Source organism: Bombus vosnesenskii, unplaced genomic scaffold (assembly GCF_011952255.1).
Source record: "Bombus vosnesenskii isolate JDL3184/JDL3185 unplaced genomic scaffold, Bvos_JDL3184-5_v1.1 scf7180000013297, whole genome shotgun sequence".
In the NCBI taxonomy this organism is placed as follows: Eukaryota; Metazoa; Arthropoda; class Insecta; order Hymenoptera; family Apidae; genus Bombus; species Bombus vosnesenskii.
This window is the reverse complement of record NW_022882947.1, coordinates 2125345-2149089: the sequence shown is the minus strand read 5'-3', so window position 1 is coordinate 2149089 and position 23745 is coordinate 2125345. Positions and strand designations below refer to the sequence as shown.

General features: G+C 27.8%; 4 protein-coding genes and 1 long non-coding RNA gene across 7 annotated transcripts; 3 read left to right on the top strand and 2 right to left on the bottom strand.

Moving 5' to 3' along the window:
• Positions 1-243: 243 nt before the first annotated feature.
• LOC117233501 (protein argonaute-2) lies at positions 244-12841 on the bottom strand. Of its 2 annotated transcripts, none has more exons than XM_033493855.1 (14): positions 12192-12841; positions 11216-11426; positions 8927-9043; positions 5858-5995; positions 5084-5364; positions 4698-5004; positions 4399-4621; positions 4185-4332; positions 3828-4070; positions 2647-2965; positions 2011-2362; positions 1458-1791; positions 1174-1373; positions 244-963 (listed from the first exon to the last, which is right to left on the bottom strand). In XM_033493855.1, exons 3-14 carry the CDS (start codon positions 9036-9038, stop codon positions 855-857), a joined length of 2766 nt encoding a protein of 921 aa, XP_033349746.1. In that variant the 5' UTR covers positions 9039-9043; positions 11216-11426; positions 12192-12841; the 3' UTR covers positions 244-854. The 2 variants fall into 2 exon arrangements, with proteins under 2 accessions (XP_033349746.1, XP_033349745.1); XM_033493854.1 differs by having other exon boundaries at positions 3807-4070; positions 12192-12840.
• On the top strand, positions 7785-9826 carry LOC117233502 (39S ribosomal protein L53, mitochondrial). The gene is made up of 3 exons (XM_033493856.1): positions 7785-7979; positions 9239-9351; positions 9571-9826. Exons 1-3 carry the CDS (start codon positions 7834-7836, stop codon positions 9762-9764), a joined length of 453 nt encoding a protein of 150 aa, XP_033349747.1. The 5' UTR covers positions 7785-7833; the 3' UTR covers positions 9765-9826.
• On the top strand, positions 9967-10795 carry LOC117233504. The gene has a single exon (XM_033493857.1). It carries the CDS (start codon positions 10192-10194, stop codon positions 10381-10383), a length of 192 nt encoding a protein of 63 aa, XP_033349748.1. The 5' UTR covers positions 9967-10191; the 3' UTR covers positions 10384-10795.
• Positions 12842-14279: 1438 nt separating the features above from the next.
• LOC117233546 (proteasomal ubiquitin receptor ADRM1-A) lies at positions 14280-19499 on the bottom strand. Of its 2 annotated transcripts, none has more exons than XM_033493943.1 (5): positions 19175-19499; positions 18921-19037; positions 17196-17538; positions 16962-17128; positions 14280-14768 (listed from the first exon to the last, which is right to left on the bottom strand). In XM_033493943.1, exons 1-5 carry the CDS (start codon positions 19373-19375, stop codon positions 14373-14375), a joined length of 1224 nt encoding a protein of 407 aa, XP_033349834.1. In that variant the 5' UTR covers positions 19376-19499; the 3' UTR covers positions 14280-14372. The 2 variants fall into 2 exon arrangements, with proteins under 2 accessions (XP_033349834.1, XP_033349835.1); XM_033493944.1 differs by having other exon boundaries at positions 14280-14600.
• A 2773-nt stretch (positions 19500-22272) lies between these two features.
• LOC117233527 lies at positions 22273-23014 on the top strand. The gene is made up of 3 exons (XR_004493335.1): positions 22273-22328; positions 22622-22689; positions 22874-23014. It is a non-coding gene; the product is annotated as an uncharacterized LOC117233527 (long non-coding RNA).
• The last annotated feature ends 731 nt before the right edge of the window (positions 23015-23745 follow it).

The window sequence follows — 23745 nt, the reverse complement described above, 5'->3', positions numbered from 1 at the left end:
TTTGTAGACCTTCACAATTAACATTTACAAATTTTATTTATTTGTATCTCTCTATTGACAAATCATTGCTTGATGTGGCCAAATTTTTTAATGCTTATGATAAATATGATAGATATGATAAGTATGTTATTTGTAAAGAACATAGTCTCATAAGCATAATAACGAATATGCTGAAGCAAAATAGACTTTACATGCCAATATTTTATAGTCGTGAGTGTGACTTGAAAGTCCACGTCTTTTTTATTTTTCCTTTTTACAAAAAATGACTGATACAAATGACAACTATATATAAACAACAAGATAACAGTCTTGCAGAAGCGATTTATACAATCGTGAATTTATGTTGTAATACGATCTTTTTGCATCATACAAATGCTAGAGGAAATTCAACCTCTAAAAAAAAAAAAAAAAAAAAAAAAAAAAGAAATAAGCGTAATATCCACGGCAGCACGGATTCTTAAATTATTCGTTCATGTGGTTTTTATCGCGAAACTATCCGACAGTCAAGCTGCATCAATCTAAAACATGATTAACTAAAAGCACCTCGTTTAATACCTACTTCCTAACGTGTTAAAAAATCTGTCCAAAACCTAGTCGACAATATATTAAATAAAAAAAAAAACAAGAAAAAAAGAAGCTTAATATAAAATTGTTCGACATATTTTTAGGTATTAGGCAGATTTATTTGATTATAAAAGTAAGCAAAAAAGTTGACCACTCAAGAAGATTGTCCAGCATTTCAAGCAGTCTAAAAATATCAACGTGCAAGATATGATGATCATTATCATTTTATGGTATCATTTTTATTATTTTTACTATTTTGCTTATGTGTCTAAGAAAAATTCAAAGAAGAATTATGCAAAGTACATAACCCGCTTTGTGTTTGCATGAACTGTGATAGCTCTTGCCATTGCACCTGGTGTTCTGTCTTCGCTACAGCCAGATTGATGAGATCCTTCTCCACTGAAATTCAAAGATGAAGATTCATGTTGATAACGAATGGTAACACATATGTGATTAATTTATTATTTTCAAAATCTTTAACTATATACTACGTCTTAAAACAGTTGGCATGTTTAATTTTATATTATCATTTTTTAATGCAGCAAATTAATACTTTGCTTTAGCTTAAAAAGAAGATTTTATATAATATCAATATAAAATTTTATGTACCTATCATGCTCTTTTTCTACCAAATGATATCTGGCTCGGAATGCTACGAGATGAGCATAATATGCTGGTGCAGGTATACTAACAGATCTCGTACATCTGACATACGTGTGACATAATTGATACGTTAGAGACTGTAATTCATCACTTTCAAAACGATTATCATCCCATAAAACGTGATAATGTGATGGTCGAGACGTGCCCTACAATAAATATAAATAAATGTAATATCTAGGTCAAATGAAACAAACAAAGAAACAGAGTTGATCAAGAGTTTTAAAGTTTACCTGGATGCCTTGGTGACTACATAAATAGAAGTCAAATTCAGTTGGATGCGTTATACAGACATCAACTGTCGTACCGGCTGGTATATTCCCGCTTTTACCACTTTGATCTCTTTTTTCCGAACAAAATAGGCGAGTGTGATGTCTCTTCTGGACTACAACAAATGTTATTCCAGGCCTATACTCAGCTTCAAGTTTAATACAAGCTTCTCGAATGGCAGTTAACTCGTGTTGTAAAACATGAAGAAATTGACCTTCTGAGACACCATCGCGATAAAGAATTATCCTAAGTGGTTTATATCCACCAGTGCTTTTATAGAACATAAGAAGGAGTTCCCTTAAAAAGAAATATTTCGCCGTTATTAATTAAAAATAATATATGGCAAAACGTATTTACAGAATATGTTTTGTATTTATATGTATATGGAAAAAAGTAAAAATTCAATGTGCTCAAAATATTTGTTTACTTAATATAATATTTTTTATATGAACATTCTATAAGAGCTTAAAACGTAAATAAACTTGTATTATTTAAAAATTATAACAATTTACTTACCTCACCATTGAACTAAGTTCCTGAATAATTTCTTGTCTATGTTGTTGAACTCTAACAGTAGCTGCGTACCGAGATGGATGAGCATCCATACTAGCAACTACTGCCGCTATGCTAGGCTTTTTATTATCTCCAGCAGGAGGATGAGTCACATCAGCTCCAAAAAATATAACAGGTTCATCAAACACTTTCGGTCTGATAGTGGGTACTAGAATACTATTAATACCACCTAATTTTACATTAATTTTCAAACATAAATTCGACAACGTCTGTGGTGACGTTTTATTAACATTTTTTGCTTGTACACACTGCGTTGCCATACCCAATAATGTATCTCCTACTCTTTTGACTTCAGCTGTAAGCAGAGTATGTAACATATGTAGACTAATATGTTATCGATACTGTAGAATCTCACATAATGCAAAACATACATTTTACGTTGTAACAACCTCCAATGTTATTTATTGTACTATATACGATTAATTTACTACATTATAAAATTATATAAACTTTTCATCACATTATACTAGCTACTAACAAAATATAATATATATATAATTACTATATATATATATTAATAATAATGATAAAATTAATATATGATATATAATATATATATATATATATATATATACTTACCATATACAGGTGTTTTTCCAGGTAATATAACACAAACAAGTTGTAATGATGAAAATGTCGCTTTTAGATATCTAAACATGGGCTCTACTTGATCTGGCCCAGTAGCATATTTACAAAAACATGGTTGCCCAATAATTGGCATCCCAGCATCATTGCTTATTCTTTGTAATTGTGCTATAAAATTACGTATTGAATCATCGCGTACAGTTCTTTGTGGAGCGAAACAAGCAATTGCCCAAACTCTAATTTCCACACCTGTGAAAAATTGCTTGCCTCGCATATCCCAAACACCACCATTAGGTATAGCCTGCTGCTTCGTCTTTAAACAGGAAAAAAATAAGATGAAATATATCATTAAATATTACAATGAATACTTTGAATCATAACAAATAAACAAGATGCACCAGTGTTTCTATACAATCCATGCAATCATTACTCTTCTATATTTATCTCTTCTTACCACAAAAATCATATAAACAGTAATTATAAAATAACACAAATAAAAACTTTGAAGAATTACAACAAAAAATCAAAATAAATAACAACCCACTTCATTTCACTACTGCATGGAACAAAACTGATAGCATCAGACAGTATATAGTGATAATGAACTGCAAATGTAATGCAAATTATATATAAAGGAATGAATTTTTTTCTTTGTTGGATGAAATAATATTTGAAATTATTACTGGACTATTTTTGTTGATTTTATAAAAATAATTTATTTCCATTACAGTGACAGTCCATATATCAAAATCAACCAGGTCTAGAACCGATGCATTCATTTGACAACTTTTCGTTTAATTAATTTTTCAATGTATTTGAAATAAAAAAGTTTCAGGCCAAATGTATTATTATCTTAGAAAAAATCTCATTCTATTATATAAAGTCGTATTTATTAAGATTTTTGTTTTAATAAAAAAAAAAAAAATGTATAAATCTCAGAAAAAAGATTAAGCTATTCTAAAACAAAAATTTTAAACTAAATCATGATTGCAAGAATATTATTCATGTATCTTCAAATGGGAAAAATACATTATAATTAATAACATTATAGTATACAACACTGCAAAAAATATATTTCTACCAAAAATAATACAGGAGCCTCTGCAAATGTGTGATTTGGCTAGACCTGACTGATTGAGTTGGAAGTTTCTCACCTGTCCACTGAGGGAACTTACGCGCCCTCCATACTGTAGCTTGGGTGGAGGCAAAACACGACCCCTAACTTCCATCATATTGTTTGATATCGTCAAACCAAATTCTTGAACATATGAATCATTATTAAAGTCAGCTCTTCTAACTAAGTTATTTATTTCTCGTTCACGATCTGGAGCAGACCGGGCTGTAGCTTTTATCATAGTAGAGGTCTGCATATCGGTCAATTTCTTGATACAACGTTGCCCAGCAACAATATTACAGACCTAACAATACATATAAATGATACTTCAAAATTATATTATATTACACTATATTCCTTGGAAAAAAGACATAACTTTAAGGATCAAAAAGAGATCTAAATACTAGAATCAACAAACCTCAAGTGGCAAATATGTATGTTTATGTTCTTGTCCAACTTGAAGGCATGGAAGATATGGGTGTCGCAATTTCATTTTATATTTGTCTAAGAAATATTTTGCAACCGTGCACTCAACTGTTTGTCCATTTTCTAATTGTAACGGGAATCTAAAATTTTCATAAATGTTATATGTATTTAAAATAACATTACAAATTGCTTTTATGTATACTTACGATTGCATTTGAGCAGGTTTACGCGTAACATTACACACTCTGTATTTTCGCCTCATTGTCCCACAGTGTGTGATTTCAATTTTAAGTCCTTTAATTTCTTTGGTAAATTTAACTCGCTGAGAATCTGTTAAGGGTCTCTTTTGATCACCTATGTCTCGAATGTCTAATACTTCACACATAAATTCTATAACAGGTTGTGCTTTATAAAATGCAGTTGCAGAAACTGTAAAGTAAGTAACATACACATAAGAAATGAATACAACATTTATTTTATATTTTATTATAATTTATATATTTACCATCAATGTTTAGCATCATTTTCCATTGGGATGGCCTAACAGATTGATGAAAACCAAACCAAACTTCTCTACCACCACCTAATGGATGGTAATATCCATCTGGTGTACTAAAGAATGATCTACCTACAGGAGTATATGTCATAGATGGTAAATGCCTCATTACAACATCTAAAGCAAGTATAGCGTCATATGGGATTTGTCTTGTACGCCCTTCTAAAGCTTCTTCTAAAGCAAACAGTGAAACTTGAGCCAGCCACTTTATCACCACTCTAAAAACTCTATCTTTACCTTCACCAGGCAGTGTTACCTAAAAAGTGTATGTATTATTAGAAAATAAATCTTAAAAAAGAAGTCTGTATATATATTTTATTATGCATTGTACTTACTTCTAATTCTATTTTGTCCGTACCGATAGGCAAGGGGTCCCTTGTATATAAATTATTTCTGCCATCGAATACGGGTTTAAGAGTTCCAAATATTTTACTATATGCATGAACCATTGTTTCTATTATTTCCCTATTAACTTTACGAGGACATTTATCAGGTTGGATATTAATATCATAATGGTGCACATAACCACGTGGCATTGTTATTTGGAAGTGATTAGCTCTTAAGGTAATTTGTCTGCCTTCACGTCCTATGTTTGGTCTTCGAGGACATGAAAACACTGCAAATATATATTTTAAATTATTTACAAAACAAAATACATAACTGTTATTGACTTGTTAATCCTGTAGTATGTATGACTTAAGTATATTATTTTCATTTCCATTGAAAATATGAAAATATTTTTTATATAAAATTTGTCAGCTGAGGGATTTATTTGAATATTTTTTAGATTATTATCTGTACAGATTTTAATATACATACGTTATAAATTTTCTCACAATTATATAGCTTTTTTTTTTTTCAAGAATTATATTGTTACCAATTTTTATATCATGCATTTAATAAAAATATTACATTTTAAAGAAATTTTACATAACAATTTAATGAATGGTTTTAATTTTATAACAAGAAGTATGGAAAATTAGTAACAGGAAACCAAATTCATATATTATTGAATAATTAAAAGCAAAATTATTATAAAATATGTATACTATCATGCCAATGCCATATATACTTTTTTATTGTATATGAAATAGTTTTTAAAAACTTACTTGGCAGTTCAGGAGGTTGAGGAGGAGTGTGTGTTTGTTGTGTGGAAACAAGTCCTAAAGAACCTGGAGCTACAACACTACTGCCAGTTGCTCCAGATGCACCAACAGAAGAACTTGTTGTGGGTCCAGGTGGAGGAGCTGAAATAATGTAGTAAACTAATATATTTTTCACATATATCTAATGCATGTAAATGCATATATGAATAATTATTTCTATATATTTATCCTAACAGTTACAAATACATGTAACAAAATAATTGAAAAACATAAAGATACACTACATAGTTCTCAAAATATAAAAAGTAATAGTTAAGTATAATATGATATATATATACTACAATAAATAAATATTTTGCTATAGCAATATCTGTTATAACTATATTCCTGTATTATAATTAAATTATAAAAATTGATTTAACAAACAATTAATAAAACAATTAATTTGGTAACACCTTCTTCAAGATCTTCCCTCAATTCTCTGTTCTAGTTATTTATTACATATATACTTATATTTTTTACATAATAATCATAAGCAAATGATAATTACAAGTGATATTTTATGTAACGAATAGTCAAGTCACCATAATAATGTAATATATATAGAGACTTGTGATTGATATATTAAAGAAAAAAATATATATATATCAACAAAAAGTAATAATCTAAGAAAAAATTACAATGAATTTTATTTATTTTTGAATATCAGTATAGAATATTTTAGTTCAATATTATATTATTGACTTCTTTCTTGTTATACTATTTAGTTGAATAGATTAGTTGAATTAAACAAGTTATACTATAAGCTAAAAATATAATGTTAATCAAGGAAAAAATAGCATAACAGAAACTACAAATATGCACATAGAAATTATTTATGAATGTTTTATAAAATAATAAAATCGAAGATATCAATAACACAATAATAGTTAAGTTTAAAAGCGTGTCTATACCAATACAAAAAATTGGAAAGCCTTCATTTTTCATTGGGATTATTATACTTAAAATAATACATTAAAAATACTATAAATAACAAAAAACCATCAGTATTAGATGCATACACATATGCGCTCATACGTTATCCGTACATTGACGGATCAGAGTGACGACACATTGTGCCTGTTGAACGAGGTTCATTCGAGGTCATATTTTAAACTTTCTTCGATTCCTTAAACTTTAACTTATCGCTACGGTGAATTTTGTTAGCACGTGCTTGAATTAAAAGAATTCTCATCATTTTGAGGTAATCAAACAGGAACAAAGGATCAGATTTAGTCAAGTAATGAAATTCTGTTCTTGCTTAGAAATGCAGAAAAGGCTATTTTAGAATATTTTGAAATATTATAAAAAAAAATAAACACATTATAATACTCACGCTGCCCTACGGGATACATTTTTTATGCTGACGATGAAAAATACGAGATAACCACTAATAAATAAGTAAAAAATTCAACACAAAACCCACTGACCACACAACACACTTCTCCAAAATACACACTGCGAACAAGACTGCCTCTTGCAATGGCTGCCACCAACTTGATTCCGATTGATCTTATCTCAACCAATCAGCGCATAGATAATAAAACGATAGTTAATAGTTCTTGGCGTCATCATTCTTTTTTAAATTATTTAAATTTTTCACGTCTGAATAGAAACATGTTAACAGATATTATAAAACTATATACATATAGTATGTAAGAAATTTATGCAACATCAATAATAGATAGGATGTTAGTAACATTTCCATCAGTGTTTCGAAAATGCTAAAAAATGTAATACCTCGAACAATATAAAACAGTATAAAATTTGTTTTCTATATCTCGACTTATTTTAACATATTATTTTACTTTATAATTGTCTTATAATCTAATGATAAATAAATTTTGATTATATTGGCCGCACTGCGTTCAAAACTATTTCCCCTAGAATTGTAACTATTAGTGATAATACTACACGCGATTGCGTGCTTGATTTCCGAAATGTCGATTCCTTTCAATGGAACTCGTACCCGTTCTGCCGGAGTAATATCTGCAATTGCGAAGCACTTGAGAAATTTAACTTTAAAACCAGTTAAATCAATCGACATAAAGTTTGATCCCTTTCATGATAATGCTTTGGAGGCAAGGTTAGTTCAATAAAATTTTGTTTCTTATATATCTTTCACTGGAATTTGATCATAGTACATAGCATTCTTATCTTGAATTTACAATAAACAGTATACAATCTGTAGTTAGTTGTAAATTCTTTTTATCTATAATATTTTATCTACTATACTATACTTTTTATAGTATGGCTTGTTAATATATAGTACTCGATTCCCTCTTTTTATTTAAAAGATGCAGCGGAAGTTTTAAATATTATTATCATAAGAAAATATTTTTTTCGAGATTAAAAATATTGCCTCAATAACGATTATGTTTCATTTCTCTTCGTAAGAGGTTTGGTTAGTTTAATGACGTCAATATCCTGCGCATGTGTAACGTGAAGTTTCTAGTAACTAGCAGACGATGTCAGTATTTTTAGAAAACGTTGATGATTAAGTTGCTACAATAATATAATAAAAGCATAATATGAAAATTAAGTAGCCTGTCAAATATTGGAATTGAATATTAACAAACGTGTGATGTAATTTCTTATTATACACATTTGAAAAGGTACAGTTGATTTTCATACGCGTTATACAGGGTGTTCCAGCTAAGATATTACGGAACTATTAAAGGTGACGATAAAACTTATTTGATTTATTATTAATTGTTATACTTTTTTATATCGTTGATAGACTATTGAATATTTGAATACTAACTATTGGAGGACAAAATTTCATTTTTTAAATAATGGAATAATATATAAATAATATATCTATGCTTCCCCCATTTAACTATATTATATCTACTTAAAATATTGTTCTACTTCGTGTAATTAATTTTTTGCTTTATGAGATTCTCGATAACTACAATTTTTAATAAAAATTTATTTTAATAGTCTTGTTGAAATGTAAATTTATCACAAAATATATGCTTGCTTTTATTTTAAAAAGTTTCTACTTCTATAATTAGAAAAATAAAAACTTACCACTACACTGTCCACATCCATATGCTTTACCAAGCATGGAAACAGCTGTAGTTATGCGAAGACTACTTAAATCTGGCATTTGAAGTGGTAGTTGTTGTTTCATTTGTGCCATTTTTCCTGAAAATATTATAAACAAGCAAATTAAAAGATAATGCAAGAATTGTCAAAACTAAAATGATAAACGATAGAAAGAAGCTATCTTATTAAACTATTGCATGAACATAATTGTAAATATAAAGATAGACTTAAAAGAGAATATCCATTTAGTGATCTAATATTACATATTATAACAAACATATATTGTATTTGCAGAGATTTTTTATTTCAAATTACAACTCCAAAGATTATTGCAACAAATCCACGTTGTATGGTGAAACCATGCGTTGTCTCTAATTTATCTGAACCCATAATTACATTCAATTTATGTGAGTATCACAATATTTTTTTACTTAAGAAAAATAAGATTAATAGTTTATATCGCTTTTGTTTTTAAAATAAAGATGTAGATTAAAAAATTTACAAGTTTATCTAAAAGTGGAATAAATTCACCAATGTTAAATTACAGTAACTAAAATTACAATTAAATTTTATAAAATCTGTTTAAAACAAATTTGATGTTATATCCTAGCATCTGTATCTTTTAGTATCTGGTGATAAAATAGTATGCAAAGGTAAAAACTTGACATCTTTAAATATTTTGGAACTTTACAACAAACATATCACACCTTTGGCTCCACGCGAATCTGAAGCTGAAGTTGAGGAGACACAGTTAAAAAGGAAAAAGAAGAAAGCATTTAGAATTAAGCCAGGAAGCAAACGTAGAGGACTATTCTTATAAATTTATTGGCAATTTAATTTGATTATGAGGCATTAAAGAAAAAATTGAATATAAATATAAGTATAAGTTAAAAAATAAAATCTTTAAAGAATAAATGTCAGAATCAATTTTACCATTTATTTAAAACAGTCCAGTTTTCATATTTCACTTTATTTGTGGGATAACAGTGAAAATTAAACCTACATTGTCAATTCATAAAAGTCTTAATCATAATATATTTATTAAAAATTATATTTTGATATTTTTGTTAAGCATTTAAATATAAAACAATTGTTTATATGAAAGTCTGCAAAAAAGCACATTAGGAATTCTTAACAATACAGATTAATTGCTTAATTTTCTTCCTCCTGAAAATACTTTTGAGAAAGGTATCTGAATTCTACAGTTCTCAGAATTTTTGAGTTTTACACGATAATTCATTTCTAAAATGGCAAGTCATACTTCAAATAGCAAAAATTATAATATGAAACTTATTGATACCCTCTATAATCAGGTTCCAGCTTTTACAGATGTATTTGATGAAGAAACATGGTATATCTTTGTTGCCTGCTTTGTAGCAGGAACATTTTTAGTTGCATTCATTCTTTCTAGATTTATTACACTGAAACCTGTAGAATAAATTTACAGTGTTGTTTCAAATATCGTAATTTATATTCATAAAGAAGGCATCAAATACATTTTATTAACATTATATTATAATAATAAAATTTTCTATATGTCCTATATAATATGTAAATGTGAAACAATATAACATTATATTACAATAAATTAGAATATATAATGTTATATTGAAGTACTTTCAGTTACTTGAAACATTTATTTAGTAGTTGCATTATTTTCTATTATAAAGCATTAATTAATTACTTTTATGTATGTAATCTTTTGTGCTTTGATCATGCAACCTATCAGATTAATGCTTATACAAAGCTTTCATAATTGTATTTTTGTAATTTTAGTGAACATTAAATAATCTGTATCTCCAATGTAATAAAAGTTATCTAATATTTAATAATAAAAAAATGGACAAAATATCATTGTAATATTTAATATAAGTTACAAACAATCTCATAAATCATTATGATTTACTATGGACACGCTGTATTATTGGTTTTATTTTGTAATTGTTTATAATTGATGAATTATTAAATCTGAGAATTTAATATTTTAATGATCATATAGTTTTAGTTGTAACTGGGATTATATTATAAACAAAAAGAAATTATTTTTATATTTATTGATAATTTATAATTTTAATTCATGATATTGTATTATTTTGTAATACTAAGATTGATTTTAATTCTTACTCTATTTAATATAAAACTTTACAAATTTATTTACAAATTAAAGTCTTTTTCATGAATGTTTATAGTTATAAAAACGTTACTACGTCGCACGCGTATGTTTAAATACGTATACGATTAAATGTACGTATAAGAAATTTAAAAACTCACCTGTTTTATAGAAGTAGTATTCAATTTATAATATGCGGAATAGATAAACACTGTTATCGAATTCACATAAACATTATTTTTTTATATAGAAACTTCACGGTAGTGTCTATGCACTGTGTAACAGTTTTATATATAGCACTATAAAAGACACATCTTCCGTGATGAAATATAATATAATAATAATTTATTATGCATGACAATAATTAATTATCTACGTGAAAAATACATGTTATATAAAATTAACTTTTTGTATTATTTTCGATAAATGCACATTTTCAAAACAAGAAAACATGTACATATACAGAAATTGTGCCGTAAAACTATATCGTGCTTGAAATCTACAGCAAATTTCAATAACTATGGTTTATACGCTACAATAAGTAGCTTTTAAACATTAATGTTTTGTATGCATGCAGCTATATACGAACATATTTATAAAAAAGATATACGAAGAATGTACGCATAAACTACATTTGGTATTTAATACGCAATTAAGGAATAGATAAGTAACTATTTTATAGAAATATTTTCGTACATGGAATAGTTCAAAACTTTTGTTAACATTGTTTAAGTTTTTCTATCTGAAAATTGAGGAAAAAGACTTTACCGTTGTTTTGAACAATTTCTGCGTAATTTAACGAATCGATTACATTTTCTTTTCTTTCATAAGATTAAAATGCATTGTTTTCTTTAAGTTCACTTGAAAATAAGAATCATTCAACCTTCACATATGTTTACACGTATATACAATTCATGATCGCATATATCCAACGTGTTGATATACAGTTACATAGCATAGTTTGTTTTCATTACTGGTAGTCCAACAAAAAAATTAGGTCGTTGAACCAATCAAACAAAAATATTATAAGAAAAAATGAATAAATATAAATTTTCAAACAAATAAAATTTTCTTGAAGCATGTATTTCACTTAAATATAATATAATTTATTTAATTAGAATTTTACTGTTGTCTAACCTTAATTGTTTATTTTTCTCAATTTCCAATGTATGCATAAAATGTTTGGTGTGGTTTGTAATATGATGTATTTCTTTATAGAACAAAAGTTTACACGAGAATTATAAAGCGAACGAAATTGCAGTCACGAAAACAAACACAATAACGGAATATCGTTAATACGAAGCGCGAAATATTTTACTGATTCGATACTGCCAAACTCTGCAAGATTTTACAGAATGGCCACCGCCGCTTTCACTCACGACGCGATCCTACCAAACACGATTTCAGTAAGAACGGAACGAAGCCGCCAAAAACGATCACCAAGTGTCAAGGTTGCCATTGTACACGAACATGTCGAATATACCGATTGTGTGAGTATGTTGAATGCACTCGCATACACTCTACACTCTCTTCATTTCTGTTATGTTAGTAGAGACATAAAACAATAATATTTTATCGTAATGCTCGCACTTATTTTACAATGACACCGATACTGATGTACAGTAATCTTTGTTATAAAGTATTTCAATGCACTTTTATATTTTATGCATAACGAACGCCGTATGTTTTTCATTAATTTACCGGGAAACTTTCGGCAACATTCACCGAAACAGTAATCAACATCCGCGAGAAAGACCCCACTACTTGTTCGATTCACCAGTTATTGCGAATGCTCATGTGGTCAGGATTGTAACAAGTAAATAGAATGAGGTATCATTGTCTCATGGACTTGTTTACAAACAATGATGTACATATGATGGCATTTAAATCTATTTACTTGTTACATATAATTAAACTGTATATAGTATTATGTTTAATAACAGTCTATGCAATAAGGATTTAATGTTAAATCCTTTTTATCTTTGGTTTAATACGTCATATTGTATAAATACAGAATTTTTTAACTATCAACTAGTTATACATTATTAAACAACATATAATCCTTTATAAGAAAAATAATAAAAAAAGACCATTAAATTTTGTATAAGTTGGATAATTAAGAGACTATCAATAAAATATTTAATTTAATCATAATATCGTTAAAATGAATTTTATTTTAACCCAACATTATTATAAAATTGTACACATTAAAAATTATATAATTACGACTTTTGTGTAACTAGAAATACTTGTACTTTACCATTTCTTAAATTACAGCTATTTTTAAATAAAATATAGAGAAGTACTTTCAAATATATGATTTCTTGTTTTGAGCCGTTCCTGGATGATGTCATAATCGACAGACCAATGAGAAATTCTGTGAATTAACTATACAACTGTCTGGCAACATAGGTTATATGCGTTCTGCCAGTGTTTATACTATAAGAGACAAACTTGTTAATATATAATATTAATAAGAGAGAACTATATTAAATACTCGAAGAACCGAGTAGAAATACTGAATTTACATAACAATTGTTTCTTAACACAAGTTGTGCAATTTTACGCAGAACATGATAGAATGACTATATTTAATCTTCTATATCGATTATCCGCGTTGGCCAATAACGTGTTTGTGCGTCGTAAACAATGTTCTTCTATTGGTCAATTATATTCCCGCCATTAAATATTGAAGGATATGAAATTATATACAAATATGTACATAATTTGGAAATTTTATATTTTTTACTTTTACTTACTTTACTTTAAGATGTTCATATTTATCCATAATTCGTTCAAAAACACTTAATTGAAAAACAATATATCGTTAATTAATTGCAAATATAAAAATAGTATTTTATTATAACCAATTAAATTTGGAAAGACAAGAATTATTTGCTAAAATTTGAATCTACAGGATGATTGTATAAATTAATATTAATAGATTATATAAAATTTTTTAGAGGCTAACAATTATATACATAAAAAGTATAACTACATGTATTAGTAATATGTATCAATAATATATCATTATATTAATAATATTAACTAAATACAATATATTACAAAATTAAAAAATTCAATTTGGAGGTCATTTTTAATTTTGATTTATTCATTGATGTTTTATTATACAAATTTTATTGGATTTGAAATTTAAAAAACTTGATATATTTACAATAAGAAGGAGAGATATATGTAAATATCGTTATATTATAACAAAGTATATCATTCATTAAGGAATTATTTATTACACATAAACGATTATAATGTAATACACATTGTATATCTTCTAAATGAAAATATTGTTAAATTCTATTTTTAATCTAAATCCAATCCTTCATCATCATCACCTTTCTTATCAGGATTAGATGCTGGTGGAGCTTGTTTAGTATTTTTGTCCTCCTGTCCTTGCTGCGTTTGTTCTTGGCCACTCTTAGCTTCAGACTCGAGAGCAGTGACGAATTCTTCAATGTTTCCACTGGCTGCAGCATTGACAGCATCTGGACCCAAGCCAAATTGACGGATGACAGGTCCCGCCTGGCCTGACTGCAAAGCAGACCAGAACATTGATAGCGCCTGGGAGAACTGGGGAGACACTAGCGTGGTACACAGGTGATCCCCTGGTGGTAAGTGCGGGCTCATTGCACGCTCCAAGCTTTCCGTTGCAGAAATTGCCGCAGGGATGACATTGGTCAGCTCAGTTGCTACTCCCCTCTGCCGGACAATAAGCTGTGCTGTAGGTGGCCGAAAACAACAAATAATCCCAGAGAAACTTCCCCAACTACTCAACAGAGCGAGAGTCTCCGACAGCCAGGAAAAGTTCATGTGGAAAAGAATATTAAATAACGAAACAACCATGCCTCTGCCCTTTGATTTTATAGTAATAGTTTTATTGGCTCTATACTGCGTTTCAACTATTGGTGGTACCACTGATTCTATGAAATGATAAAAATTAATATGTTACACAGATAAAATTAAAAATTCATAATATTTAATATATATTATTCGTTTGTTTATTATATCTTCTCTTTTGCATATCTTATAATAGTATTAAGCAAATTAATGCAAAGCATACAAATAATAAAATAAAAATATTAAATAGACAAAAACTGTGTACGCAATTAGTATACCACTTTCTATCTTTTAAGATTTATAAATAATATCAATATCAATAATTTAATTAGTACACTGAAAATTTCATAGTCATAATTTATAATAACAAAAGATTTATCAGTGTTGAAAAAATAAATACTGTTTTGTACAAATTAAAAATTATCATATTTGTAATTATTTGACACATGTGTTAGTTCTGATAAATAAATGTATAAAATATCCATTAATACCTGGCTTTGAAATTTAATAATTTATACCACGAAAAAATTTATATTAAATCAACCTTGTGATATCAAAAAATGACACAACAGAATATACGTTGAAGAGCTGGTTAGAAAGGAAATAATTTCAAGTCATTAAACAATGAAATATCATTTCAAGTATGTTATCAAGAATACCATTCTGTTCCTGATAATGATAACAGCTGAAAGAAAAGATATAATTAATAAAAAAAGCAGATAATATATTACAGTGAACTACTGTTTAATAATTGTTGTGACTGAACAAAATGTAATTGCACAATATTGAAATATTTAATTATACAATATAAAATGCGAAATATATGTTTGATAAGATGTGTGATATATAATATCAATGCGCACGCGCGTTTGTTTGCGTGGAAGTTATCTAATCTATATGTATAAATGTAAAATAAAATAATGACACAAAAATCAAATATGAAGTTATTATAAAACCATACTCTACACATGGGAAATTTTTGTATTAAAAAAAAAGAATGAAATTTGTTATATGATTAAAATTCATTCTAGCGACATGCAAAATAAGATGGATACAAGCATATTTCTAATGTTTTCTATATAAAATTATGTAGTATGACAGAAAACAACATATAGCATGTTAGAAAAAAAGAAGCTGTTAAAAATACTAGTATGTTATACTAGTATGTTATGATAATTTATCTATTTGGTTTTATTAAATATTTGTACTGAAGTAATGTATATGTTCTTGCTTACAAAGAAAATGATTTCGCCCTTGAGTCGTTAATAACCCATACAAGTGATTGATTCGACATTAAATAATCGAAATAAAAAGAGAAAAAAAAGAGAGAAAAAGAAAATGAAACATAAATATATATTATTTTATTCAGCAAATATTTCTGTAGAAAAAATTTGTATAGTCATATAGCATTTAATATTTTCATATCTCCCTTTTGTTGCCCTAGTATTTTGTATCTTTATTATATCTGTTTTTCTTCTATTTGTTATAACTGTTACCAATTAGAGTATCTCAATTTTCGTTAAAACGAAGAGTATAAAAAATAATAAAGATGAAAACTTATATATTTTGAGATTACAGCAAATCTCACAGCAATATAATATAAAATTGACTACCTTTATAAATGCACATTTATTATTTTTATTATTTTTGAAAGAATATAAAGATTCTTTCTTGTTGTTGCTTTCTGTCCTATTGTGTTCTATGTCCCAATTCTAATTTATGTGTATTTCTTATGTATAAGATTATTCTAAAGTTGTGGTTTCAATGATTGTTGTCTTTCAGTTGATTGAACAAAAAAGCTATAATAAATAAAAAAGATATACAAGATATTCTATATAAGATATTATTGAGTGCCAATGTATATTGTTATACATCATTTAATTTAGATTATTATTATTTCTGGGTATAAATTGTTAGCTGTTAGAACCTAAACATTAGATAGATTTATATTAATATTTTGAAAATGAGGTAGTTTTACAATAATAATATTGTTGAAAAGCTGAAAATGTAGAAAAAATATATTATATAAAGCTATATATGGAGAAAAGATATTACCTGAACAACAGATTCTGTTCCTGTAGGTGTTGGAATCTCTGATAAAAAGTTTTGTAGATCACTAAGTTGAATTTTGTTATTTGTATTTGTTGTTGTTGTTGTCGTTGTTGTTGTTGTTGAAGCAGGTGTTGATGTACCTGATGTTCGTGATGATGATTTATTATCACCTAAGCAGAGATTTACGTGAATCACTTATACAAATTATATAATAAACTATACAATAAGTACGCTTACTATTAGGTTTAGGGGGATCATTAGCAGACGATGCTGAAGATATTATTTGCGTAGCAGGTCTTACAGTACTTGTAGTAACTCGAGTCGATGCAGTTGTTGTAGATGTTCTAGTACTTTGCACACCTTGAGGTCTATTCATTGTACCCAATAAACTACCTAAACCAATTTGGCCTACACCACCAAATAATTGCATTAACTGCTGTTGTGACATATTATTTAATAAATTCTGCAGATCTCCTTCTGGATTTGTACTACCACTTCTTTGTGATCCAGGAGTTGGTGGATTGTTAAGAACTTCATTAATTTTTCTACAATATTCTTCATCTTTGTCTGTTTTAAGATCCTGTATAAAAATGAGGCATGTAGCATTATCTACTTTTAAAATATCTTATCAATTTTTGTGGAATTACTATATCTTTTCCTAGACTACACAAAGTACGTATATATATTTTATATGATATATCTATATATTTTAGTTGCTTCATAATACATTCTACAATATTTTGTATAAAAATATTATTACATTCTTATTTATATTTGAAATCTATTTCTACCTCAGGAGGTAATGAGCGAAAGTCTAAGGTAAGAATATATAATTTTTAATCTAATTAATTACCGATTTAATAATTTTGGATGAGATGATTTTACATGTGTCATGCATATATTATTGTGCATAACCTATTATATGTACATTGAGTGTTTTGTTTAGCTGGAAATGGTAGTATATCTGACGAGAGATTAAAATTATCAAAAAAATGTTTTAACAATGTTTGGGTTGAAAAGGGACATCATATGGTGCAAATTACTTTTTTGCGGATTGTATAATGGAGGAGATTTTAGGTACAACATAATTTTTTTGAATGGAATCATATATTTTTTAATATTCTAATCGATCCACCTTGGTGTTCCCTATAAAAAGGTGTTGACCTATATATGTCAAAAAACTATTAGTTTAGCAGATATTTTAAATGTAATTTGTCGTATGAAAGACAAGGAAAGACGCAAAATGGTTATCTTATGTTTACATTGTAACATGTGAAAAATAAAAACAACATAAACAAGAATATTGTCTTGTGTCTCTCCTTGTCTTTCATACGACAAATTAAATTTTAAATATCTACTAAACAAATAGTTTTTTGACATAGATAGGTTAATATCTTTTTATAGAAAATTCCACAGTGAATTGATTAGTGTACTAACACATATATGGTCTCATTTAAAAAACCACAGAACCATTCTAATACTCAACCTGCAAAAAGATAATTGGTTATGCAACTTTCATTGAAACGTTTTTTTTGATAATTTTAATTCTTTGCGAGATATTCTATCGTATCCAGTATACAAAATACCCTGTATAATATAATACATGTTTAAAATGTATAAGTGATAAGAACATATATAACAATTATAGATAGGTCTCTTTTAATTGTAAATAAATATTAAGCTTCATATATACCATTAGAAAGGTATTAATGTAAAGCAATGAACACATAAAAATATTTTATATAAAAGTTTCATATATAACATGCAAAGTTCCTTATTAACTAAAGAATTTACCTAACAAGTAATTTATAAACATTGAAAAAATAATCATTTTGTCTTTGTTATTTTAAAAATCTACACCTTTTTTATTCCCTTCATAAATACTAACTTTCTATAATATAATTCGCACAAAATATAAACAAATGTGTGAGATTTAATATTTAACATTAAAACCCATCTTACCTGAAGCCAAACAAAGAATTTTTTGTTCGATGATTTAAATCGTAAGAGGTATACTCTTCCAGTTTTACATTGGGGAACATGTTTAAATTCACAATCATCGGGAAAAATAATCAGGTCCTATAAATAAATAAAGAATATCGATAAGATGATTATAGAGAAATCTAAACAAAGTTTGAAAGAAGTATATCAATTTTACAAATAATAAATATTTTTGAATTGTAATGAATTTTAAAGATAATAAAAAATATCTTTACATCCTCAACATATCCTGACACACGATCTTTCCAACAAAAATGCATTAATGAATCATCAGATTGATAAACGTAAAGCTGTCCTTTTCGAATATCTGGATAAACCATCTTTCCCTTCATAGTCATTTTCCCCGCTTTAAATTCCACCAAATTTTTAGGGGTTCCGCGTGAAGCATTATTTCCAAATAAGGCTCCTCCTGACATAGTTGATATTTCGAACACCTTGTTTTGATAAATATATTAAAAACTCTACACGCGGTTAATTTACTTTTAACGGCGCGCTGATGACACTGCACTTTAAAATGGCGTGTTAGATTTCCTATCTTACATAGAATTCTCAAACATATGCGCCACTAGTGGCGAACTTGATAATTGTGTTTACATTCAGATTTTATCGACAGAGCATAAACAGTCGGATTATCTATATTTTTATATCACTAACATGGTACAGGATAATGGTACAGGATCATAGGCATATAAAAATAGAGTGAGCGCACTGAACAAACGATATAGGAATAGAAAGAAAACGCTGCATAGAGACCCCTTGTGTCCTTGTCTAATAACGCATGCACATTCATATAGTAAATATGCAAGTGTAACAACGATTAACGAGTGGCATTAGTGTGCAATACTACGTATACAATGTCAGAGAGGAAATTTTCTCTTTAACAGTATACATGATATCAGAGAGTGGTAGAGAGTTTCCTCTCTGATGATACGTATCTGAGTTATCTTCGCCCTGGTGGCAGAAATAGGAATTAAGATTTAAAATTATACCATTTCGCGCGGCGTTATGTTGAAAGAAGGAAGCAGCTTCTAAGAGTTCGTTATAAAAGTGAAAAATTTAATATACCACATCAAGTTATTGCTTCAAAATAGTGAGAATCTTAATTTGGTTCATTTTATATTTATAATCTAATAAAATTTGGGCGATTTGTTGTTTTTGGATGCGAATAGACGATTATTAGTATTCAATCAAGGTCATACCTACATTGAGAAAGCATCGAGAACCAATATATTATTATTACCTATCGTAATCGATTATAATATCAATTATAATAGGTAATAATACATCGTAGTACTGCCATTTCGATTTCGTTCCAATAATTTATATCATTTTCGAAAAGCTTCTCCTGGAGCTCAAGAATAGTAGGTACTTTTATAAATAAGTATTTTCGTATATTGTATTCTAATTTATATTATTCTTGATATTTTGCCTAAATCATTATTAAGTAAAAAGTAAAGATGATTGATAATTTCAAAAGTTTTATGTTTTTCTATTGAAATAAAATCTTAAAGTTGTAATATTGAATTATAAAATAAAAATATTTAACATACATCAGAAATCATTAAACTGCTAGATTTCTGAATATGAAACTATTATATTAGAGTTGAAATAGAATTTTTGTATTTATTAGAATTTTAAATTTAGTAATATTTTGTCTTCTACTATCTTCTTACATAATTAATGCTATGTGTTTAACAACGAATTGTAATATTTCATGTTTTGTTACAGATTTCTCATAAACTGCATTTCTTCATATTTTCTAGGAAGAACTTCAAAAGTCAAGCATGTAAGTATCTTTGCAATTGTATTCTTCACAGTTTGCATTCCATGATATTTGTTGTTATCAAAATATCAACCTCTATTACATTTAACATATTAACAATTATTAATATTCAAGTCTAATAAACAACAATCTTTAATTATCTTAAACAATTTGAATAATCAACATTATGTTTTTAAAAACGAATTATAATATTCTTTATTTTATGATAGATTTTTCTCAATCTCCATTTTTACCCTTTATGATTGATGATAAACATAAAATTATGATGAAAGATAAAAGCTTTTCATTAAGAGTATAATCTTATTCGTACTTGTTACTGAACATTGTCTTAAATATGTTTTCTATTCCTCAATTTCATCTGTTTGAATACGCTAAATTTGCGCGCGCTTGTATATACAAAAATCGAACGCTCTTATTGGTGTAATATATTGTCAAAGTCAAATCAAGCGTGCCTATTGGTGGAGAATATTCTCAAATGTAATTGACCGTTGTTCCTATTGACGTAATATATTGTCACGTCAAATGGAGCTTTGCTATTGGTGCGAAATATTCGAAAGTCGTAGTTTCGCGGAGAATCGTGGTCTGTCATTGTACTCTTGAATGCCGTGGAGCGAGAATTCGTCTTGTCGAGCATTACCCTGTTGTTATTAGTACTTTCATTTCGACTTCATCAGCATTTCTACACTTCTATCCGCTTCATTTAAATAGTATGTTCGTATTTAATCATTTATTAATTATAATCTTAGTAAAATTAAGAAATTTTCTTTTATTTTCATCGTTGACTGTGTACTTAACAAGTTACAATCATCGATATCTCATATTATCGGTTTTTGAGGTAGAATTTGGATTTTATTATTACTTTATGTCACTATAATTGGTTTCATTATTGTAAATGATTGGTTTATTATACATTTATTTTTTGCTGTATTTTTGATGATTAAAATTATTGAAAATTCACATTACTGGTCTTTAAGGCAGACTTTGGATTTTATTATTGCTTTATCTTACTATAATTTGTTCAGATATTGTAATGTTATTGTAAATTATTGATTTTTTTGTCATACATTTATTTGAAATTGTTGGTTTTCTTTTGTACAGATTATTCGTTGGTAACGTGAGTAAAAGAAAAGGGGTTCACATCACAGACGCCACAGCGATTAATAATCGATAATTCGAACTAATACAAAATGGACGACACAGACGATTAATAATCAATTCGTTGGTTTCCCATGCAGATTTGGTAATGATTGAGTTATCATAACAAAGCAGATTCAAGAATGTAAGTATCTCTGTATATTGCATTCTAATTTATTTGATTATTAGTATTTTGGTCGAACTATTATTAATTTCCATTGACATAAAATCTATAGTTATAATATTGAAATACACAAAAAATATATTTAACGTGCTTCAGAAATGATTAGATTATCATCATAAAATTAAAAATAAAGTGGTTAAAAATTATTATTTTAGCCTTCTTATTTTTATAGTTAGATTAAATTTCACATGTTTTGTTTCAGTTTTTCATAACTTCTACCTTTCCATGCGCTTCGGGAAGGACGCAGTGATGCTTCAAAACTAAACGTGTAAGAATCTTTGCATATCGTATACCAATTAATTTTATACCTTGTATTCTGCTTTAATTATTCATAATGAAAAAACAAGTCTGATTTTAAACTTTAATGTCAGAGTTTCAATTGTACAGTAATTAGAGTTTACTAGCAATTTTACTTTTTTATTATCATTAAGGTTCAACATTTTCATAGAATTCCACATTACATTATCTCAAATTTGTTGTCGAATTATTACTTAATTTTCAAAATAAATTATTCACGCATATATTATTCATATATGTATAATAAGTCATATTTTGTTAAAGGTTTATCACTCCTTCCTCTTCCTTCTGTTTCCTGAAAAGGATCTAGTGGAACTTCAAAAGCCAAGAATGTAAGTAATTTTGTAATCTGTACTTTGTTTAATTCTATTCCTCGCTACTCGTGATTTGGATATAGTTATTAAAATTTTAATAGAAATTAATAGAGGATAATAGAGATCTCCCACTACTTCAAATTTTCCAACTAATTAACGTCATATTTAAGAGCAAATTATAATATTCTATGTATCGCTATAGTTCTTTCCATGATGGGACTGCTGCATGGCTTCTCTTTGATGACGGTCTTCACAGCATCGGTAGTCACCGACTATGACCCTCCCATCTTATCGTGAGTCGCATGCATTTTTCTTCCTCTGGTCACTCAATCATGTCGTAGGATGAAAGGTCCGAATCGACACGGGTGACTTTTCTGTGTCTTATTTATTAGTTCAGAATAGGTCTTCTTGCACATCGCGTTTTTTAATATTAGTGATGATGCATTGACACAATCATTGACACAAGTGTGGTATTAATATTGATAACTAGTTTATGTATGTACGAGTGAAAATGACAATTTGTATTCATTATACATATATATTTGCTTATAAAATCAGAGTGCATGTATTCAATACAAAGATAAAATATCCATACAAGCATACGTATGTAATGGATAAATGATGCATATTAGAGTCTTTCTTGTTTCCTTTGAAGCTTTTCTCATTGGTTAAAATTTACACACCGGTTTCATTAATTTCATAGTATTATAGTTTGTAGTAGTACGATATTTGAACTAGCTTTTTCTTCATGTATGGATATTAGTTTTATTTTTGTTTTAAGAATTAGTGTTTCGGCCTACCATCGCGATTGTTTTAATTAGTTTTTTAGTTAAAGTTGCGTTGATGAATGATCGCGTTTTTTAAAGTAGCGTTGCGTTTATATTCAATGCCCAATCTTCTTCCACTGGATCGTGGAAGCACGTTCCTGCTCCTCGACCATCAAATGCAGTTTCACCAGTAGCTTGTTATATAATGGCTACACTGGACCGTTATTAGTGTTGCGAACATATAAATCTGAGTGCATAGAGTAATAATTATTAATGTTGCGTAAATAATTCACACGGAAATTTTCTG

Coding starts and splice junctions, on each gene's coding strand:
- LOC117233546 (XM_033493943.1), bottom strand. CDS start 19,375: ATGTCAGGAGGAGCCTTATTTGGAAATAATGCTTCACGCGGAACCCCT. Junction 17,129..17,195: donor TGATCCCCCTAAACCTAATA/GTAAGCGTACTT, acceptor ATCTCTGCTTAG/GTGATAATAAATCATCATCA. Junction 14,769..16,961: donor GAACAGAATCTGTTGTTCAG/GTAATATCTTTT, acceptor ATTGTCCGGCAG/AGGGGAGTAGCAACTGAGCT.
- LOC117233502 (XM_033493856.1), top strand. CDS start 7,834: ATGTCGATTCCTTTCAATGGAACTCGTACCCGTTCTGCCGGAGTAATA. Junction 7,980..9,238: donor GATAATGCTTTGGAGGCAAG/GTTAGTTCAATA, acceptor TTGTATTTGCAG/AGATTTTTTATTTCAAATTA. Junction 9,352..9,570: donor CATAATTACATTCAATTTAT/GTGAGTATCACA, acceptor TGTATCTTTTAG/TATCTGGTGATAAAATAGTA.
- LOC117233501 (XM_033493854.1), bottom strand. CDS start 9,038: ATGGCACAAATGAAACAACAACTACCACTTCAAATGCCAGATTTAAGT. Junction 1,374..1,457: donor GTAGTCACCAAGGCATCCAG/GTAAACTTTAAA, acceptor TATTTATTGTAG/GGCACGTCTCGACCATCACA. Junction 964..1,173: donor GTAGAAAAAGAGCATGATAG/GTACATAAAATT, acceptor TTTGAATTTCAG/TGGAGAAGGATCTCATCAAT.
- LOC117233504 (XM_033493857.1), top strand. CDS start 10,192: ATGGCAAGTCATACTTCAAATAGCAAAAATTATAATATGAAACTTATT.